General features: G+C 51.9%; 2 protein-coding genes across 2 annotated transcripts in view; both read right to left on the minus strand.

The window, feature by feature from the left end:
• Positions 1 to 5,161: 5,161 nt before the first annotated feature.
• LOC144950180 (autophagy-related protein 16-like) overlaps positions 5,162 to 16,596 on the minus strand; it is a 42,565-nt gene continuing 31,130 nt past the window's right edge. Inside the window, exons 14-18 of the mRNA XM_078880259.1 lie at positions 15,218 to 15,323; positions 12,455 to 12,604; positions 12,058 to 12,105; positions 9,739 to 9,840; positions 5,162 to 7,680 (exon numbers count right to left, since the gene is read on the minus strand). Coding sequence (XP_078736385.1) covers positions 7,587 to 7,680; positions 9,739 to 9,840; positions 12,058 to 12,105; positions 12,455 to 12,604; positions 15,218 to 15,323 — 500 coding nt within the window. The 3' untranslated portion in view covers positions 5,162 to 7,586. The remainder of the gene's footprint in view (positions 7,681 to 9,738; positions 9,841 to 12,057; positions 12,106 to 12,454; positions 12,605 to 15,217; positions 15,324 to 16,596) is intronic.
• LOC144950114 (uncharacterized) lies at positions 7,739 to 9,733 on the minus strand (the record flags this gene model as incomplete). Its single annotated transcript, XM_078880175.1, has 1 exon — positions 7,739 to 9,733. A coding segment is annotated over one exon (1,095 nt), but the record flags the coding sequence as incomplete, so codon positions are not given.

The following is a 16,596-nucleotide window of genomic DNA, read 5'->3' on the forward strand; positions in this document are numbered from 1 at the left end:
GCGTTTGGAAGACATGCTTTTTTCACTAAAGAATACACGCGCTAACACCGTGACAACTTAACTCCGTCGACGGCTGGGGAGAGTAAGGCATCACACAAGGTCGGGAGATGCGTACAGTACATCCCGGCAGCGTCCCAACGCACAGTATCGTACCTCGTATGCTGCTGCGTTTGCCTGCCGCGCGAAATGTAAAATATTTAAAATTTTGTCATATCGCTATCGCCATCGTAAGATCGAAATATTGTAAGTCGGACCGTCGTAAGTCAGAGATTACCTGTACTCTAAACGCGCGTTTTTAAATGTGCAGGGAAAAACTGGACAAGGAGAAAATCCACGTGAGACACGGGGAGACACGCAAACTCCACATACAGTGAGGGAAAAAAGTATTTGATCCCCTGCTGATTTTGTACGTTTGCCCACTGACAAAGAAATGGTCAGTCTATAATTTTAATGGTAGGTTTATTTGAACAGTGAGAGACAGATTAACAACAACAAAATCTAGAAAAACGCAAGTCAAAAATGTTATAAATTGATTTGCATTTTAATGAGAGAAATAAGTATTTGACCCCCTCTCAAACAGAAAGATTTCTGGCTCCCAGGTGTCTTTTATACAGGTAACGAGCTGAGATTAGGAGCACACTCTTAAAGGGAGTGCTCCTAACCTGTATAAAAGACAACTGTTCACAGAAGCAATCAATCAATCAGATTCCAAACTCTCCACCATGGCCAAGACCAAAGAGCTCTCCAAGGATGTCAGGGACAAGATTGTAGACCTGCACAAGGCTGGAATGGGCTACAAGACCATCACCAAGCAGCTTGGTGCGAAGGTGACAACAGTTGGTACGATCATTCGCAAATGGAAGAAACACAAAATAACTGTCAATCTCGCTCGGCCTGGGGCTCCATGCAAGATCTCACCTCGTGGAGTTGCAATGATCATGAGAACGGTGAGGAATCAGCCCAAAACTACACGGGAGGATCTTGTCAATGATCTCAAGGCAGCTGGGACCATAGTCACCAAGGAAACAGTTGGTAACACACTACGCCGGGAATGACTGAAATCCTGCAGCGCCCGCAAGCTCCCCCTGCTCAAGAAAGCACATATACATGCCCGTCTGAAGTTTGCCAATGAACATCTGAATGATTCAGAGGACAACTGGATGAAAGTGGTGTGGTCAGATGAGACCAAAATGGAGCTCTTTGGCATCAACTCAACTCGCCGTGTTTGGAGGAGGAGGAATGCTGCCTATGACCCTAAGAACACCATCCCCACCGTCAAACATGGAGGTGGAAACATTATGCTTTGGGGGTGTTTTTCTGCTAAGGGGACAGGACAACTTCACCGCATCAAAAGGACGATGGACGGGGCTATGTGTAACGGGTTCCGGAGACACTTGTAGAGGTAACTTCTTTATTACGATCCAACACTCCAACACTCCAACAGTCCATCTACTCTGTTACAGCCTAGGTACACAGCCTAGGTACACAGCCTAGATACACTACTCTGGCTACGCTCTGGAACTCGCCCTCACAAGGACGTAGAGCCGGGAGTTCCAGAGTCCCACCACTCGCTCTCACAGCATCCCAGGGTCCTCAGATGGCTGGTCTTGGGTCTTGGGTCTTGAGCTACGACTGGCCCTGATCGTCCAGGGAGCTCCCCTTTTATGCCTAGTCCCCAACGAGGGGTGGGGCCGTGTGCGCCCCCAGATATCCCACAGAGCACACACAGCCCCCCCCCCCCCCGTTGGTGGCGCCAAGCGGCTTAAGCGCCTGGGCCACCTGGGAACCCAACGCCTGATGCCAAGAGGCTTAAGCGCCTGGCCCGCCCAGGGTCCCAGAGCCCCCAGCAGCCCCTCCCTTCTTATGTCACTACATATGTATCGTCAAATCTTGGGTGAGAACCTTCCCTCAACCAGGGCATTGATAATGGTTTGTGGATGGGTATTCCAGCATGACAATGACCCAAAACACACGGCCAAGGCAACAAAGGAGTGGCTCAAGAAGAAGCACATTAAGGTCCTGGAGTGGCCTAGCCAGTCTCCAAACCTTAATCCCATAGAAAATCTGTAGAAGGAGCTGAAGGTTCGAGTTGCCAAACGTCAGCCTCGAAACCTTAATGACTTGGAGAAGATCTGCAAAGAGGAGTGGGACAAAATCCCTCCTGAGATGTGTGCAAACCTGGTGGCCAACTACAAGAAACGTCTGATCTCTGTGATTGCCAACAAGGGTTTTGCCACCAAGTACTAAGTCATGATTTTCAGAGGGGTCAAATACTTATTTCCCTCATTAAAATGCAAATCAATTTATAACATTTTTGACATGCGTTTTTCTGGATTTTGTTGTTGTTATTCTGTCTCTCACTGTTCAAATAAACCTACCATTAAAATTATAGACTGATCATTTCTTTGTGAGTGGGCAAACGTACAAAATTAGCAGGGGATTAAATACTTTTTTCCCTCTCTGTATACAGCAGCAGGCGTCAGCGTCGGGATCGAACCCACGTCCTCCTGCATACCAGGCAAGGGAGTTGACATCTCCTAGCCACCGTGGTGCCTGCCGCTCGCTACGTCGGAGGAAACCAAGAAACAGCGCGCCTCTTGACGAGGACATCCACGCACATTTTTTACCCCGAACCGTAGAAAGAACCATCCCACAGCTCACCCAGTAGCTGCCACGTGTACTCGGTGGCACCACCGGTGCGCTTCTCATACTGGAGTGTTCACAGCGGACGCAAGGGGCGATGGCAAGCGAGGGTCACGGGAAGTGACCGGTGGTGGCTTGTGCACGTGGCCTCTAATCCAGCACCATGGAGGCGAGGGGGTTTTGGTGGATCACCGCACAAACGTGAAGTTCGCTTTTCTTCGTGGGGGCGTCGAGATGCCGTCACCCCATGGCTCGCCATCTGCTTCCATCTGTACGGGGGGTGGGGTACAGTGTTGCACCGGTTTCCTCTGATTTGTATAAAAAACAACTCATCATTGATTGGCTGAGAACATCTCAAAATGAAAACCCAATGCAGCAGGATCCTGCTACGACTGAGCGTTGCTCACCAGCATAAATCGGTTAAACGTTAAATATATTGGTGTATGACCCGATTATATGAACCGGTCCTGGGCATCGCCAATGTCTACTCAGCCTCAAATGAGCACCTGGTGCGGGCAGGCATTGTGCGCCATGACAGCCTTCATAGGTGCTCAATAACAGCACTTGCCCCAACAGCCTGTTGAGGCTATACAGGGAACTTTTGTTTTTGTACGGTATTTCAGCGATTTGATTCACGGCTAACATCAGTGGCGAGTAGCTACGGAACCTGTAATTGTTCCGCCCCAACCCATATTCACTCAAGTTCAATCCCACGCCCGCATGCGCAGGCCGTGAGGTCACTGTACATTTGGCTGGACTACTGTGGCCTTGCCTAAAACATCAATTGTGAACGTAATTGACTAGGGTTGTGAAGTATGGTCAAACAATCTCTGCGGGTAAACCAGAACGAGGCGCCCTTCACCAAACACCAGCGTGACAATCGGTGTACATGTGTAGTGACATAGAATTAGCTATGTAGCAGCATAGCGCTGGCTGCTGGCGGGGAGGGAGATCTGCAGCTTACAGCAGCCCTGACGGCAACAGGCCACGTGATACACCAGAGGGGAAAGGTCACGGAAGGGACTCACCAGGAACCCTAGGATAGGTTCTAGAAAGGGGGCGTGGCCGGGGGCAGAGTCAGGCCACGCTGACGGTATAAGAGGAGCCCCGAGAGGTGACCTCGGGGCTGTCGTTTGGAGTGGGGTCCCTGTCGTGCTGCTGCTGGAGTCTTCACCGTTCTTCTCGTCGTCTCCGTCTTCACCATCTCAGCGTCGCCAGTCAGGCAGTCTACCGGCTGTCCTGACTGGGAACTGTAGTCGACTGTAGACGGATTATTTGGAAGTGTTACCCGTTGGTGCGTGTTAATAAACAGTGCCTCCAACTCTTCGTGTCTCCGATTCAGCCATGCGACGTGTACTTTGACATTCTTATAGCCAAGCCTCCTCGAGTTTCAAAACTTTTTCACGAGGGTCCTGCTAGAATGCCATGTTTAGCTGTATGTATGTTGAACTTCCTTCGTACTGTACGTAGCCAACCGTGCTAATCGGAGGTGCGGGGGAAGGACAACAAACTAAACATAAAAAAACTTGATTTGAAGCTTTCGTGACTGCAGGAATTCCTCTTTGGTTCTTTCGTGAAAGTCACGTAAAAAGAAATAAAATAATAATAAAATACGTTTCGATTGCAACACAAGCAATCGTCATCAGGTAGAACTAAATTTTAGAGAGATAAAACAGACACGGAGACACACAGACACACAAGCAGAGAGAGACAACACAAAGACACAAAGAGACACACAACATAGACACACAGAGACCCAATGCCTCTGTGTCGTGGCCTTAAATAGAGAGAGGGGAGTGCGGCAGAGAGAGAGGTGGGTCTGCTGGAGCAGAACAATTAGCATGTAAATGGGAGATCTTGATTTGAAGCTTTCGTGACTACAGGAATCCATACTCTTTGGTTCTTTCGGTAAAGTCACGTAGAAAGAAATAAAATAATAATAGAATACGACGTTTTGATTGCAACACAACCAATCATCATCAGGTACGAGTAATGAGAGAGCTGTGTGGAAATCCACCCCGCGGTGGCAGGGGGAGAAAGATCCAGCAAGTCTGGTACATTATTTTTCTTTCTCTCCCCCTGCCACCGCAGAGTGAATTTCCACACAGCTCTCACATTGACATGCACATTTTATCTGTTCCAGCAGCCCCACCTCTCTCTCTGCCCCCCCCCATCCCTCTCTCTATTTAAGGCCACGACACAGAGGCATTGGGTCTGTGTGTCTATATTGTCTCTGTCTGTGTGGTCTCTCTCTGTCTGTGTGTCTCCGTGTCTTGTCTCTCTCTCAAATTTAGTTCTACCTGATGACGATTGCTTGTGTTGCAATCGAAACGTCGTATTATATTACTTAATTAACTTTCTTTCTACGTGACTTTACCGAAAGAACCAAAGAGTAAACAAAACGCAGTTCAAAAAGAAATGTTTTCAATGGAGACTGGCAAACAACATTTACGAGAGGATGGCTTCGTGTGGGTGCAAACCGGAGAAGCCCCACCACGCGTAGGAGGGGTGACACCAAAGCTCTGTACAGACGCATTTAATAATCCATTGCTGTGCCTCCATCTCATGGCCACCTCCCAGCCAGCCCCAAACCCTCCTGAACCCATCTCCAATTCAAGAGCCAACCAGGCTCAACTCTGCTGTCACTTCAACCGCGCTTCTCTCTCTCCGGAGTAAAAGAACTGTGACCGCTACAAATTGAAAATTATTCTTGGTTTGTCTGTCTAGCTTTGAGAATTCACGCAAAAACATTGGTTTAACAGCCATTCCTCAGGTGTTTCCTTGTCTTACACAGGGTGATGCACTGCTTTCTGAGAGAATGTCTAATGGACATATCTTCAGCCCCGTGCCACGGTGCCAACAGCACAGAAGAGAACTGGTAGGAAAAAAACTCAAAAAAAGACCGATGTACAAAAATAAACCAGACGTGTTCCTGGTCTGTTTATTCGTGTGCACCTGCACACACAACTGCACAAACACCTGCACACACCTGCACGGCGGCTGAGAGTGTAATATTGGTGGCGTTGCCTGGCGAGGCCGTAAACCTTGGAGGCGTAGGTTCAATACCCAGCCGCCGATCCCCATGCTCCCCTCCAGCGAGACAAGAAATATTTAACCAACCCTGGTTTGGGGTTGACTAGAATCCCCAACATTATCGATATCTATCATCCCCAAAGCTGAATTTTAGCCGAGTCTGTGTGCGTAGGCGACCTGGTAAAAAATGTGCACACCCATCACACCACGTCCAATAACTAACTCCTATGGCTGTGGCTACTGTAGTTAGGTGCCAACATACTCCAGGCTTCCAGTGACCCGAAAAACATTCAGTGAGAAATTAAGCCACCACCACCATCATCATCGTCATCACAATCATTCGAACATGGTCGATAAAGTGTATTCCACTTTGTGGGAAGTCAGCCAGTTATCTCACGCCGGCTCGAGCTTACCACAGGAATGTGTAATTTCCGCCATTAGCTCAGGGCCGCCCAATAGAGATGTTTGCCCCCAATGTTCGTAAGAGCAGGAAGACTCTCTTGACAAGTGATGGCAAGGATCAAGACTCTTCAGGGAGGTCCTGGGTTGGGATGTTTGGCTACATTTCACAGCCTCTCCACACAAACGCGGACTGAGCCACAGCTCTTCCAACTCCAGTACTTAAACTTCTGTGCAATTTGCTCTCCATGGCCACCACTCCTTTCCCATGGACACCACACGCCTGATGACGTTTGACGTACCTCGTCTACCGCCACATCAAGCGGAACCAGCACGTGGCGAACTCGGGGGACGGGTGGTTTTCCACTGGATATTTCCCGAGCCGGCAAAATAGTGATACGTCGACATACATCATGAGACATCCGAATCTGGCTTGGGGTCAAGCAGGGCCAGGGCTAATGACACATTCGTAGTGACGCCAGTACGCTCTGAGGACAGGCATCACCGCGTCACCTACATGCGTCTCCGCTCATTCATCACTTGTGTTGTTAGCTTCTGCAGTGGAAAATCAAGCCGGTGCCTCCTGACCTGCACCGGTCTGGCTCAGTTTGGCCTCTGGCGTGGCTCGGATGTGTCAGTGGACAAACAGTGAGAGGTGCTGAATAAGGCCCTGAATCTTTTGCATTAATTCTGTAAATCTGACCAGGCCGTCCAGCAATATGCTCAACAAATGTAATCAGTAATCAGACATCGGCGACCTGGAATCAGTAACTGGTGGATCGTGACTGGTAATCGCTAATGAGAAGCGCTGCCGTTTCTCGAGGATGTCCAGTTCGGGGGGGGGTCTGGCAGGGAGGGTGCCACTCAGGTGCCCAGTGCATATTTACAAGTGCACAATCGTTTTGTGCTATTTACAAGCTCAGCTCTGGGGGGTGGGGAGGGGATGTAGGGGAGAGCCATGAGGAGGAATTGTGGGAGGAGCAAGGAAGCGTTTGGGTGAACAGAGACGAGGAAAAGATGGGAGGAGCGACAGGGGGAGAACGCGGGAAGCATTCGGATGCAGAAGGAGGTGAAGCGAGGTGAAATAAGATAGGTTATGGGAGGCAGGAAGTGAGACAGGGGGAGAGGTTAGGGGAGGCAGAAGGAGGTTAGGTGAGGCCACGTGAGATAGGGGGAGGTTAGTGGAGGCAATAGAAGCAGAGAGCGGTGGGGAGGCCCGGCACCCATTAAAGAATCTCAGCCAAAATCATCGTGGTGATGCACACCCATCCAATAACCGTAGAAACGCCCAGCAACCGTCTTCCATCGCACCCCGGTGGGTTTGGGAGGGAGTGTTCCCGAACGAACCCCTTGTTGGGACTCTCCGGAGTCCCCTCTTGCCCCCATCATGATGGTTTCGCCATTCTTCTCAGAGTTGATGGGTGCCACGGGGGTCAGGGGTCGCAGTTTGGCAATGCTGGCCCACCGGGGTTGGCGACGAGAGCGTGATGACCTCTGCTCACAGTTCGAGGTCACAAGTCGGACCACAGCACGGCGCGCTTGGCCTTGTCGACGCTCAGGATGTACTCCCCCGAAGGGCTCCACGCCACTGCATTTACCGCCGCACTGGCAGATACGCACATGGACATGTTACCATGCACAAACGCAAAGATACATACACACCCACGTGCGTGCACACACCAAGACACACACAATAACAACCGCTATTCGCTGCTAAGTGGCGGTAACGCCACCATGGCGTATGTGCCAGGCTATGTGCACGTTAAGGGCACGTGAAGTGTCAAACGCCCGCTGGCTCCTGCCAGCACCTGGGTCTGCCCCAGGTGCCATGGGTCAACTGACTGAGATGACTGGCCGATGCACCACCTGTGCCCCCTACTGTGCCAACTTGTTGTGTTTTAGCCACCCGGCGCGCTGCTCGTTGTTGTGAGTGTCACTCCTCTGCCCTCCGCTGTTGTTGGAGGGTGACTGCCTCTAACTGCCTCCTCCATAGAGGTCGATCTCGACACTGCTGGTACCAGTCATCGTAATGTCCACTAAGCTCCACGTCCTCCTGTACCACATCACTCCATGCCCGTTTAGCCCCCTCTATCCGGCTGAATAAAAGCTGTTTAGGCATCCGGTGGCTGGACATGCGGGCTACATGACCAAGCCAACGCAGCCTTGCCTGCCAGAGAAGCTCATCAATGGGACTTTGTCCAGAAACACACACACAGACACACATGGACACGTTACCATGCACACATGCACGTACGCATGCATACATACATACACACCCACGCGCGCACACACACACAAACAGGCAAAGATCCCCAGTATAGCCCTGTTGCGGCAAGCGCTGTTAGCGAGCACCTATGAAGGCAGGCAAGGCACACAAGGGGGTGGGTGGCCAACACCACGCCCGGCCGTCTATGTCTCCACAGTGGCGATGTTTACACACCGCACCAGGTACTCATTTGAGGCCGAGTCGGTCTAGGGGACGCCCAGGACCGGTTCAGATAATCGTCACTGGTGTTGACCATGAGCGGGAATCAATCAGGTTCAAAGTGCAGCATGCTATCCGCTACACTACCGTTCCCCACACGCATGTAGACATACAAATACATACAAATGCTCGCACGCGCACGAAAGCACAGAGGCTAGGAGAGGAGCTAGGACGGTGGCAGGAGCTGCCTGTGGTGCCGGGGCGGTGGCCGGCACTACCTGTGGTGCCGAGGCGGTGGGCGGTGCTACCTGTGGTGCCGGGGCGGTGGGCGGCGCTACCTGTGGTGCCGGAGCGGTGGGCGGCGCTACCTGTGGTGCCGGGGCGGTGGGCGGCGCTACCTGTGGTGCCGGGGCGGTGGGCGGCGCTACCTGTGGTGCCGGGGCGGTGGGCGGCGCTACCTGTGGTGCCGGAGCGGTGGGCGGTGCTACCTGTGGTGCCGGGGCGGTGGGCGGCACTACCTGTGGTGCCGGGGCGGTGGCCGGCGCTACCTGTGGTGCCGGGGCGGTGGGCGGTGCTACCTGTGGTGCCGGGGCGGTGGGCGGCGCTACCTGTGGTGCCGGAGCGGTGGGCGGCGCTACCTGTGGTGCCGGGGCGGTGGGCGGAGCTACCTGTGGTGCCGGAGCGGTGGGCGGCGCTACCTGTGGTGCCGGGGCAGTGGGCGGCACTACCTGTGGTGCCGGAGCGGTGGGCGGCGCTACCTGTGGTGCCGGGGCGGTGGCCGGCACTACCTGTGGTGCCGGGGCAGTGGGCGGCGCTACCTGTGGTGCCGGGGCGGTGGGCGGCGCTACCTGTGGTGCCGGGGCGGTGGCCGGCACTACCTGTGGTGTCGGGGCGGTGGGCGGCGCTACCTGTGGTGCCGGGGCGGTGGCCGGCACTACCTGTGGTGCCGGGGCGGTGGGCGGCGCTACCTGTGGTGCCGGGGCGGTGGCCGGCACTACCTGTGGTGCCGGGGCAGTGGGCGGCGCTACCTGTGGTGCCGGAGCGGTGGGCGGCGCTACCTGTGGTGCCGGGGCGGTGGGCGGCGCTACCTGTGGTGCCGGAGCGGTGGGCGGTGCTACCTGTGGTGCCGGGGCAGTGGGCGGCACTACCTGTGGTGCCGGAGCGGTGGGCGGCGCTACCTGTGGTGCCGGGGCGGTGGCCGGCACTACCTGTGGTGCCGGGGCGGTGGGCGGCGCTACCTGTGGTGCCGGGAGAGAGAGCGCTCCACGTGCCCCGTGGCGGCGTTCCACACAAACAGCGTCCCGTCAGCCGAGCCGGCCGTCACGTACTGTCCATCCGGGCTGAGGAGAGCAACAGCGCAGCGGTGCGTTAGGGCGGTTTACACTCACACACAGCAACAGAGTGAAACAGCAACACAGTGACACAGCAACAGCAGTGTTGTGTTAGTGCAGTGTAAACACAAATAACGAGCACAACATGGTGGCAAGTGCCACCAACACCACCACTAACCATGACCATTACTACCAGCCTCCACCGCCACTAAGTGGCGGTGACGTCACCACAGTACCTGTGCCAGACAATGTGCACTTTAAGGACATGTGAAGTTTCGAATGCTCGCTAGCAGGTCATGGGACAGACCCAGATGCCATTGGTTGACTGAGATGACTGGCCGATGCACCAACTGTGCCCCCTACTGTGCCAACTTGCTGCGTTTTCCTGATTCCCACCACCACCCATCTCAAAATAATCATCTCATCAAAATGCTATATCACAGAGCTCATGGCATTTCTGACCAACACCACCTGGCCAGTGAATTAAGACATGTACATCGGGCCCTCAGGATGAACGGATACTCTGACCGCACCATCCGCCAAGCTGTTTCTCCCACCATACAGAAACAGCCACTTGAAACTCCGATCAAAACTATCACGTTGCCATACATAGCAGGCGTGACCAAAAAGATCTACAAAATTCTAAACAAACATAAGATCCAAGTCCGATTCAGTACAGTACATAAAATCCATGATCTAATTCCATCTATGAAGGATGTCATTCCTGACTTGCAATACCCTGGAGTATATAAACTGAGTTGCAGCTGTGGTGATTGTTACATTGGGGAAACGAAACGTCATGTCTCTGATCGTGTTCGCGAGCACAAGTCAGATCTGAAACACGGCAAAATTGAATCTTCCGCCGTTGCCGATCATTGCTACAACGCTGTGGGCTCTCATGATATTGTCTTTTCCGAGACCAAGGTGCTCTGCAAACCCTCTGGCTACCATCAAAGGTTTGTACACGAAGCCATCCAGATATACAAACACAGAAATAATTTCCACCGTGATGATGGGTACAAACTGAGTAATCATTGGAAAGATGGTATTAACCATGCAAAAAAGATTTAACTACACATTTTTGGACCATCTTATTTGACAGGTACTATTCTACTTTACCGAGTGTTGACATCCCCAGCGTTTAACAGCACTCTCCTTTTTAGTATTTGGATTGTCAACCAACACTGGGTAAAAAACACATGTGCACCTGTCGTTCTCTTCTAGCATGTGCACCTGTTGTTCTCTTTTAGCCCCGCCCCCCCCCCCCCCAATACGTTTCATTCATTGGCTACCACATTCAGATAAGCCCCTCCCCCCCTCCTCCCCCCTTAACTTGTATTTAAGAACTTGTATCTTGGAATTTTTGCCTCACTTGATACAGTAAATCTAGCTGTGATGGTCCCAACCTGATGACGGAGACTTGTGTTGCCTCCGAAACGTCGTGATTTATAATTTTATTTCTATTATTATTTCTATAATTTTTATTTTATTATTTCTTTTTACCTACGTGGCTTTACTGAAAAAACCTAAGAGTATTGCTGCGTTTTGGCCGCCCGGCGCTCCACTCGTTGTTGCTGTACCAGCATCATCACCAAACTGCTGTGGCCTCCACCACCACCAACACCACCAAAACTGGCACTAACAACATTACCACAAGTGACATTAAAACACCACCACCATCGACACTAAACCAAACTCTATTACAGCCACTACCTTCATCACTAACCGCCAAACAGACATGCACAAACATGCAAACAAGAAGGAACAACCACAGACTGACAGCCAGACAGGTGAACAGGCAGACAAAGTCAGACAGAAAGAAATGCACACAGTTAGATACTGTAGATACAAAGCCAGTTTAACACGTAGGCTTTCGCGACCAATATCATCCATAATAAAGAAAATGTGGGTTTGATCCAGCCTGATGACGCCGGTTGTAATTACTGGTGACATGTCATACTCAGATTGTAAATGTTGTGGATTTGCTCTCCAACACACTGGCGTGCTATTCGAGTAGTGAACTGGCATGTTCTGTTTACGTGACAAACCTTATTATTGGCTGTTGGGTGGTGGCGGGTTTAACGACATTTATATTCAAGCGATCTAACCCAAAAAAAAAACCTGTATTATGGAGATACAAAGCCACGTGAAAGAACGACAGCTAGACAAATACACTGCAGAGACACATGGCACACAGACACATGCCAGACAAGTGATTTGCATCACCTGAAGACAGCTCTCGTCCAGTCCGCTCCACACTTGAAGCCCTCCGCCCTGTAATGACACAAACTCGGCTGTTCAAAAATTCAACAGAGCAGGCAGAAGGACTTATTTCGGATCGTACGTTGCCAACCACACTAATTGGAGGTGTGGGGGAAGGACACCAAACTAAACACAAAAAAATGTTCTAAAGATATGAGTTTTCAATTTATATTTAAAAGTGCATAGCTCCAGTGGCTTCCTAACATGACAATACGGTCAATACATATTAAGCTGTAAAAAGTGACGAGACACACAAAAAGCACGCGATTATCGAGTGGAATCGAATAGCAACTCCCGATTCCAAGTGAAAGATCGCAGAGTGAGGAGTGGCGACAACGCGGATGCGGGGGCGAGCGCGCACGTGAGAGAGATGCGCGTGCTGTTGGTGCGCAGCTCGGTGATGCGGAGCGAGTCGTCCCGCGAGCAGCTCAACAGCTCCGTCCGCTCTGCGTTCAGGTCCAGCGACGTGACGCGCCCCAGCAGCTCCAGCTCCGTGCGCACAGACTCCGAGCTGTTGTACAAGCATGTTTTCACACGTATTAACATGCACGCAAAGATCCCCCGTGTCACCTATACAGACGATTTGAGCAAGTGCTGTTTACGAGCACCTACTGAGGCTGACAAGATAAGACGCATTTGCTGTTGCTAATGATAATAATTAGTAATTAAGGGGACTATTGATGGTGAGGATGCCGATCACGCTCTTAGCTTCTGCCTGCGAAGATACCTACCCTATGCTGTTGATGCTGCTGCTCACGTTTGATGATTTATTTAAACCGACCAAAAACCACCGGCATTTTTGTAACTAAACGGCGATGATGTTATCTCGGCGCTTGTGTTACGCTAGGTGCACTTTGAGGCCACGTGAAGTGTCTGAAGGCTCGCTCGCAGCGGGTCATGGGACAGACCCAGGTGCCATGGGTTGACTGAGATGACTGGCCGATGCACCAACTTTGCTCCCTACTGTGCCAACTTGCTGCGTTTTAGCCGCCCGCCACTCCGCTCATTGTTGTGAACATCACTCTTCTGCCCTCCCCTGTTGCTGGAGGGTGACTGCCTCCAACTGCTCAATAGCGTCCTTCATGAGACTTCTCCATCGAGGCCAATTTTTACACCACTGGCACCAGTCATTGGCAAATCCATTCAGCTCCACATCCTTCTGTATCACATCAGTCCTTCTCTTCTCTAGCCCGTACCGTGGCCGTTTAGCCCCCTCTATGGGGCCAAACAGAAGTTGTTTGACCATGCGGTGGCTGGCCATGCGGGCTACGTGTTGCAGCCAATGCAGCCTCGCTCATCGGAGGAGTTCACCAATGGAACTCTGTCCAGATCTTTCAAGGATTTGTGAGCTGACACAATCTAGTTCGGCTAAACCCAGGATGGATCGTAGCAAGGGCATAACTGTGGCTGAGAAGACCCAAATCTTCGTATTGAATGACAGGCCACGTAGCTTCCACACAGCGTTGCACAGCTGATGAACAGATCATGGCACATGAATTATTTGGAGTGAGACCTCTGCTGCTAAACCAGAGTTGGACATAAGCACATTGCCCGGATATGGAAACATCTCCACAACTGCCCCATCATTTATGGAGAGCTTAGGGGGTGGATGCCTGATGACAAAATAAACTAAGGCAGCTGCTTAGTTTTAGTTGGGCTGACGGTAAGACCCCACCTCTTATGGTCACACACCAGGTTCAGCAGTAGAGCCTCCAACTCCATCTCAGTGTGGTCTCTGGGGAGGTCTGGACTGTGTACTCAATGCAGTCATTGCAGCTGCATGAGCCACAGTCCTGAACCTCACCCATTTCACTGTACAGTCCAACAGATGTTCTTACTTGGACTCAGTGTGTACTCAATGCAGTCATTGCAGCTGCATGAGCCACAGTCCTGAACCTCACCCATTTCACTGTACAGTCCAACAGATGTTCTTACTTGGACTCAGTGTGCATCCATGATATTGTATGAATGTGCCAATGCTGCAAAAGTGTGTTGGTGATTACAAGCCCATTGGCTGCACAGAAGTCTAGCAGCCTCCTACCATTATTATTGAGCTGATCTGGTACATTCCTTCCAATCACTCCAACCCAGGTATCTGTGTCATGACCCATTCATGCGTTAAAATCACCCAACAAGATGACTATCCCGAGGAGAAACTTTAGCCAGCACCTGGGACAGGAAGTTTTAGAAGGCATCTGACTCATCGGCCTAGTCGGCATCCCTCCACTGATGTTCATCTGCGGCGAGCGAATAAGCAACCACCACCACCATTCCTCACCTCTCACCTCAACGCTCCCACACCCCCTTCACTGTTTTATTTAAAAGCAACGACACTCCCTGTTCATTTTTTATCAGTTTCCTGCCCTGAGAGGACTGTCCACCCCTCATGGTGACTGGAGCCAGAGTCAGTCCACCGGACCTCCTGAATATCACAGAGATCCAGGCGGTACCGGCCCACCTCCCGACAGAATGGCAGCCTTTTTCCTCATCAGTGGCCAACCGTGGTGGTTTCCTGTTTTTGGTGGAACCCTGAAGGCGGGGGGAGGGGGAGGCGGGGCTCAGTCTGGCTCTGACAAATGGGGTTTGGGCAGAAGGCATCATAAATGCTCGTCCCCCTGGGGTCCCCAGCAAAAGCTTAGTTGGGAGTTTCCGTGGGATTTGGTAGAAATGCCGCCAGGTAGGGGGGTTACTGACCCCCAATGTGCACACACACACAGATGCTGCTCCCTACAAGCCTGGATTTACGTCTATTTTCCACACACACTCACACCCTGTATACTCACACAGACACATGGAGCCTACACAGACTGTTGGGGAAAGTGCTGTTAGCGACCACCGATGAAGACTGGCACTGAGCACAAGGTGAATGGTGTGGCCAGGATCACACACTCCCAGTCACCTTTGACCCCTCTGCACCAACAGGACTCATTTGATGATCGAGTTGACCAAGGGGAGGCTAAGGACCATTTCAGATATTCGTTGTCCCCAATGCTGACCGTGAGCAGGAATCGAACTCGGGATATGGGGTTCGGAGCGCAGGGCTAGAACGACAGCGTGATGCGGCAAGCCGGAGCGGAGGGCGGCGCCATGCCAGCCTCTCGCGGCACCACTTCCCGCTCCTCACCGTGTGTCCCAGAAGCGGATCTTCTTGTCGTAGTGGCCGCTGATGACGCACTGCTCCGAGCACACGACGTCGTTACAGCTGGAGCCCGCAAAGATCGTACGAATGCCTGGAAATGCACACACACACATATGTACGCACACAAAGATAAAAATCCCCCATGTAGCCTTAACAGACTGTTGGGGCAAGTGCTGTTAGTGGGCACCTATGAAGGCCGGCATGGCACACGAGGGGGTGGATGGCCAACACCATGCCCAGCTGCCTTTGTCTCCCTGGTAGGTGAAGTTTACACACTGTACCAGGTACTCATTTCCAGCTGAGTCGATCTAGGGTTCAGATAATCACCAGTGATGTTGGTCATGAGCGGGAATCAAACTCGAGTCGTCGGGTTTGTAGCATAGCGTGCTAACCGCTACCCGACGCACACACACATAATTTTACACACACGCATGCACACACCATGCAAACGTACACACATATACATGTGTACATGTACACAGACACAACAAAAGCCGGTATTCACCACTAAGTGGCGATGTCACCACGGCACTTGTGCCATGCGATATGCAGTTTGAGGCCACATGAAGTGTCCAACACTCGCCGGCAGGTCATGGGACAGACCCAGGTGCCATGACTGGCAGATGCACCACCTGTGCCCCCTACTGTGCCAACTTGCTGCATTTTAGGCACCCAGCGCTCTGCTCGCTGTTATGAGCATCGCTCCTCATTCCTCCGCTGTTGCTGGAGAGCGACCGCCTCCAAATGCCCAGTAGCATCCTGCACGAGCCTCCTCCTCCACAGAGGCCGATCTTGTCACACCGCTGGTACCAGTAATCGGCAAGTCCACGCATCTCCACATCCCCTTCTGTACCACATCAGCCCATCTCTTCTCTACCCGTGCCGTGCCCGTTTAGAGTGCTCTATCCAGCCAAACAGAAGCTGCTTAGAGATGCAGCGGCTGGGCATGTGGGCTATGTGACTTAGCCCAATGCAGCCTCCCCTGCCGGAGAAGCTTACTGATGAGACTGTCCAAATCTTTCAAGGATTTGTAAGCTCCCCTCACACAATACAGCCTGGTTAAACCTAGAAAAGTGCTTAGTTTTGATGGGGCTAATGATAAGCCACCACACCTCTTAGTGGCATGGTCCAGGTTCAGCAGGAAAGCCTCCAACTCCTTCTCAGAGTGAGCAGCAATTACGAGATCAGCATTTATAACATGGTTGACCAATAGGAGCCATCTCTCGACTGCGCCCAGATGGAAAATCTTCTAGTAAAGCTATGGAAAGCTTCTCGACGGACATGATTGAAAAAGATGTAAAATAATGTAGGAACCAGAGGACATCCCTGTCACACCTCAAGGTGAACAGGGCATGGCTCTGACT

This window comes from Lampetra fluviatilis, chromosome 56, assembly GCF_964198595.1.
Source record: "Lampetra fluviatilis chromosome 56, kcLamFluv1.1, whole genome shotgun sequence".
NCBI lineage: Eukaryota > Metazoa > Chordata > Hyperoartia > Petromyzontiformes > Petromyzontidae > Lampetra > Lampetra fluviatilis.